Source organism: Panthera leo, chromosome E2, assembly GCF_018350215.1.
Source record: "Panthera leo isolate Ple1 chromosome E2, P.leo_Ple1_pat1.1, whole genome shotgun sequence".
Taxonomy (NCBI): Eukaryota; Metazoa; Chordata; class Mammalia; order Carnivora; family Felidae; genus Panthera; species Panthera leo.
Window position 1 is genome coordinate 2076108 of NC_056693.1, and position 5313 is coordinate 2081420.

At 47.5% G+C, this 5313-nt stretch overlaps 1 protein-coding gene across 1 annotated transcript; it reads right to left on the reverse strand.

Moving 5' to 3' along the window:
- Nucleotides 1-1528: 1528 nt before the first annotated feature.
- Nucleotides 1529-2473, reverse strand: LOC122207645 (olfactory receptor 5-like). Its single transcript, XM_042917765.1, has one exon. The coding sequence runs from the start codon at nucleotides 2465-2467 to the stop codon at nucleotides 1529-1531; it is 939 nt and encodes a 312-aa protein (XP_042773699.1). The 5' UTR covers nucleotides 2468-2473.
- Between the last annotated feature and the right edge of the window lie 2840 nt (nucleotides 2474-5313).

Below are 5313 nucleotides of genomic sequence, written 5' to 3' on the forward strand. Positions count from 1 at the left end.
CTGGAGCTCAACAACTCTCCCTCCTGTTGTCCTCTAGCCCTCCTGCTCTCCAAGCAGAGCTGTTGACTTATAACATTCCAGATGTTAAGTCCCGCTGGCTGTCAGAACTCACAGAGTCCAACCCCTCCACTTTTGTAAGCCAGAATTCAGGGGCTCTGCCTTGCAGGGCGGGCTGCTCCTCTACCAGCCCGGCTCCCTCCCACCAGTCCATGTAGTGCGCACTGCCTCTCTGCCCTTCCTACCCTCTTCCGTGGGCCTCTTGTCTATGCTTGGCTCTGGAGAATCCATTCTGCTAGTCTTCTGGTGGTTTTCTGGGTTATTTAGGCAGGAGTGGGTGGAATCTAAGTGATCAGCAGGATGCGGTGAGCCCAGCGTCCTCCTATGCCGCCATCTTCCACAATCTTGAAGTCCAAAAATTACATCTTTAGGGTGAGCCTGGGTGGCTCAGTCAACTAAGCATCTGACTCTTGGTTTCAGCTCAAGTCATGGTCTCACGGTTCATGGGTTCGAGCCCTGCAATAGGCTCCACACTGACAGCACAGAACCTGCTTGGGATTCTCTGTCTGCCTCTCTCTCTGCCCCTCCTCCTCTCGTGCTGTCTCTATGTCTCTCAAAATAAATAAGTAAAGTTCAAAAGGAAAAAAAATATATCTTTATTACAAAAGCAATGCATACTTATCACAAAAAATTGACAAAACAACAAAATGAAAAGGAAAGCAAACCCTTCCCAAGTTCCTCCACATAATGGCAATCCCTATGAACATTTTATAGTATCGATTTTCCAATTCTTCCCTGTATACATATAGACACACACTGCATTTAAGCATGAAAACACAGCCGTACTCTAATGGGTAAATAATATGTGGTATTTCCATACAATGGAATATTACTCAGCCTTAAGAAGGAATGAAATATTGCTAGATGCTATATCATGTATAAGCCTCAAAAGTGTTACACTAAGTGCAAGGAGACACACAAAAGCCCACATATTATATCATTTCATTTATATGAAATATCCAAAACAAGAAAATCCATACAGACAAAGAAGACTTACAGTTTTTTAAGCTAGTGGGCTAGGCTTTGGGAGTGATTTCTATTGTGTACAGGATTTTTTTGGTAGTGATGCAAACGTTGTAGAATTAGATGGTGGTGATGGTTGCACAACTTTGTGAATATACCTAAAACTCAATGAATTGCACATTTTAAAGGGTGAAGTATATGGCATGTGAGTTATATCTCAATAAAAATGAAAAATATTGAGGGGCTCCTGGGTGGCTCAGTCAGTTAAGCATCTGACTTTGGCTCAGGTCATGATCTCACAGTTTGTGAGTTCAAACCCTGCGTTGGGCTCTGTGTTGACAGCTCAGAGCCCGGAGCCTGATTTGGACTCTGTGTCTCCCTCTCTCTCTGCCCCTCCCCTGTTCGCACTGTGTCTCTCTTTGTCTCTCAAAAAATAAAAAATAAATTTAAAAAAATGAAAAGTATTGATAACTTGAGATCTCCCCCATGGCCTATCCGCTGGTCAGCTTCAGGACTGGTGTAGGGTTCTGCAGAATGCTGCCTGGACCTCCCTGTTCCGCAGGCAGTAGATGACGGGATTGCACATGGGTGTGACCACCGTGTAGATGACAGACAGCACCTTGTTGAGGTCCATGGCTTCTATGCGGCTGGGACGGGCGTAGATGAAGAGAGTGGCTGCGTAGAAGATGCCCACCACCACCAGGTGGGAGGCGCAGGTGGAGAGGGCTTTGCGGCGGGCAGCGGCTGATGGCATGTGGAGCACAGCCCTCCCGATGGCCACATAGGAGGCGATGGCCACGAGGAGGGAACCCCAGAGGATGACGATGGCAGAGATGAAGTCCACCAGCTCCATCAGGGCCACGTGGGTGCAGGACAGGTTGAGCAGAGGGGAGACGTCACAGAAGAAGTGGTTGAGGACATTGGGGCCACAGTAGGACAGGCTGGCAATGCATGATGCCTTGGCCACTGAGACCAACAGCCCCCCAAGCCATGAGGACAAGGCTAAGCCCAGGCAGACCTGGGGCCTCATGAGCAGTGGGTAGTGGAGTGGGCGGCAGATGGCCACATAGCGGTCATAGGCCATGGAGGCCAAGAGGGTGCACTCTGTGCAGATGAGGACTATGAAGAAGAAAAGCTGTGTCATGCAGGCTGTGAAGGAGATATGGTAAGGTCCAATCCACAAACCCACGAGCAGACTGGGCATGGTCACGGACACGTAGCACATCTCCAGGCAGCTCAGGTTGCCCAGGAAGAAATACATGGGCTTGTGGAGCTCGATGTGACTGCAGATGAGGTAGATGATGAGCGTGTTCTCCAGGAGGGTCAGCAGGTAGAGGGCCAGGAAGATGGCAAACAGGACATCCCTTACGTCTGGCCTTGTGGACAAACCCAACAAGACAAACTCCTGGACTCTGGTCACATTGCCCAACTCCAAGGGCCTCTCCATCTAAGAATAAAATACATCTGCAAAATATTTTGCACATCTTTCTCTCTACAGCTTGCCTTACTCTGGTTCTATGCTGTTGTATCACCTACTTAACACCCTTGATACACTCCTCAGTGTCCTTAGAATAAGCATCATGTGTCCTGCCATGGCCCCCGAGCCCCCATGTTCCGATCCTTGCTGACTACTTCACATCACAGCACCATTTCTCACATCCATTGTAACCCCATGGAGGCCCTTTCACCTCCTCAAATACTCCAAGGTCTTTCCAGCCTTAAAGCATTTCCACATGAAGTCTCTCCATCCTAGAACAGCTTTCTCTCCATTCTTGTGTTTCCCATGTCTGGGAATCCTTGACATTCTTGGCATGAGTTTTTCAATGTCATATCCTCAGAAAATCCTTTGTCAAACCCGTGTCATTATTCTTTATCCCTGCAACCCATTACTTCTGTGCCAGGGTGATTGTTATTAACTTTATTTAGTTTAAATTACTTGCACAAACTGGAGGTTGCTGGGGTGGGGGGTGGGTGAAATAGGTGAAGGGAATGAGGGTGTGCACTTGCTGTGATGAGCTCCAGGTAAGGATGGAAACCTTGAATCACTGTATTGTACACATGAAACATAATACTGTATGTTAATACTGGGATTAAAATGAATGAATGAGGGGCACCTGGGGGGCTCAGTTGGTTAAGCATCTGACTTCAGCTCAGGTCATGATCTTGCAGTTCATGGGTTTGAGCCCCTGGTTGGGCTCTGTGTGGACAGCTCAGAGGGTGGAGCCTGCTTTGGATTCTGTGTCTCCCTCTCTCTCTGCCTCTCCCCTACTCACACTCTGTCTCTCAAAAATAAATAAACGTTAAAAAAAATTTAACCGAATGAATAAATGAATAGGATTACTTGCATGTTTGTTGAGTTATGCAAAGTCTCTCCAACTTGGTTGTAAGCCTCTTGAGGAAAGAGATGGGGTCTATCTCGCTCACAGCTCTAACCTCAGGACCCAGCAAAGGAGTGCATTGCCTGGTACCTTATAGGTGCTTGACACACGTTTATTCAATGCACGGAGAATCAGAGTTGGACTTCAGGCATCACACTCCTCAGCAGGTACAGCAGCAAAGAGAAGGCGATGTTGGCTGGGAACTCTGGGACTCTGCCTGGGTGCCCTTCAATTTCTGATGGCTGTTGATCCAGAAGGGAGGTGATGTAGTGTGTTTGGGAGAACATTCACCGTGGGATCAGAAACCCTGCCTTGTCGGCCTATTACATCAGCACATTGTTGAGTTCACCCAAGTCTTAGTTTTTCCCTCTGTGAAATGGGGAGAATGATATTGGCTCCCACGGAATAGTGCGGGGGTTGCATAAGGAAAGGAAAGGGAGGGAGTCCCTTCTGGCCACTGCCTTGAGGAGGATGAGGGGGGGCTGTGCAAGCAGAATTTCAGCCCACACGGGCCTCCATCTCCTGGGAGGGTTGGCACGACCGCTAGTCCTGGTGCACCTGCTGGCATCCGCCACACGTCCAGTGTTCTTCCAGGCACTGATCTGTCAGCCAACTGTTCTCCAGCCAGATGCTTCTGCTCCAAACAGGAGTGCTTTATTTAGCACGTGAAAACCACACCGAACTTTCTATCTCCCAAATCAGCGCCACTGCCAGTCCCAAACACTAGTACAGAGAGAAGTAGAGGGGTGTCTGTGGCCCTCATCCCTCACCCACTGCTCTTCTGTCTCAAGAAGAAGCAGATAGGGGCACCTGGGTGGCTCGGTCTGTTAAGCCACTGACTCTTGATTTCAGCTCAGGTCATGATCTCACAGTTCATGAGATCAAGCCCTGCATCAGGCTCTGTGCTGACAGCACGGAGCCTGCTTGGGATTCTTTCTTTCCCTCTCTCTCTCTCTCTCTCTCTGCCCCTCCCCTGCTCATGTGCATTCTCTATCAATAAATTAATAAACTTAAAAAAATAAAAAATAAATAAAAGCAAATTCAGTGCTTCTCCTGGTCATATGGCATAGAGAACAATGCTTATCTCCATATTCTGAGATTCCTCTCTTGATTTGATGACATTTATTGATGAAACTTACCACCATTTATTAGAGAAGGGAGTCAGGTACAGCAATTTTCTAGAAAAAACAATGGAAGTTTGATGCCTGATTTTCTATAGAGGGAGTTCTATCCTCCCCACCCCCAACATATCTTATTATAAAGATGGAGGCAGTATTTATTGCATATATGTATGTCCAGGTTGGGTTCTTTTTAAAAAATTTTTTTTTGAGGTTCATTTATTTTTGAGAGAGAGACAGAATGCAAGGAGGGGATGGGCAGAGAGAAAGGGAGACCCGGAATCCAAAGCAGGCTCCAGGCTCTGAGCTGTCAGCACAGAGCCCGACACGGGGCTGGAACCCACAAACCATGAAATCATGACCTGAGCTGAAGTCGGACACTCAACTGACTGAGCCACCAGGTGCCCAGGTTGGGTCCTTTTAACAAACATTTTCATTCATTGCTCAATGTCCTGTGAAGCAGGTGTCATTTTCCTTGTTGTTAAAGATGAAGAAACAGAGTTTCCCAGAGGCTACAAGTACAAAGTAAGGACACTGGGTTTTTTTTTCAAACCAGTTCTGTCCAATTTTACCACTCAGCAGGGCTTTGCATGAGGTTGCATTGCTTATGAAACATACCCTCGGTCTGTTTGAGAGCCACATGTGTCTCATTCTGTCACAAAGCCTTCCTGGCATAGCCTCGCCCTACATCTATCCCAGCTGCACAGCACAGACGATGCTTACTCTAGTCCTACTGAGCTTCTTCCTTTCACAGGGATCTTCTTTGGAATGAAACGGGCATATCTTTGAACCCTAGA

Excerpts from the sequence above, each read along its gene's own strand:
- LOC122207645 (XM_042917765.1), bottom strand. The coding sequence starts at position 2,467 with ATGGAGAGGCCCTTGGAGTTGGGCAATGTGACCAGAGTCCAGGAGTTT.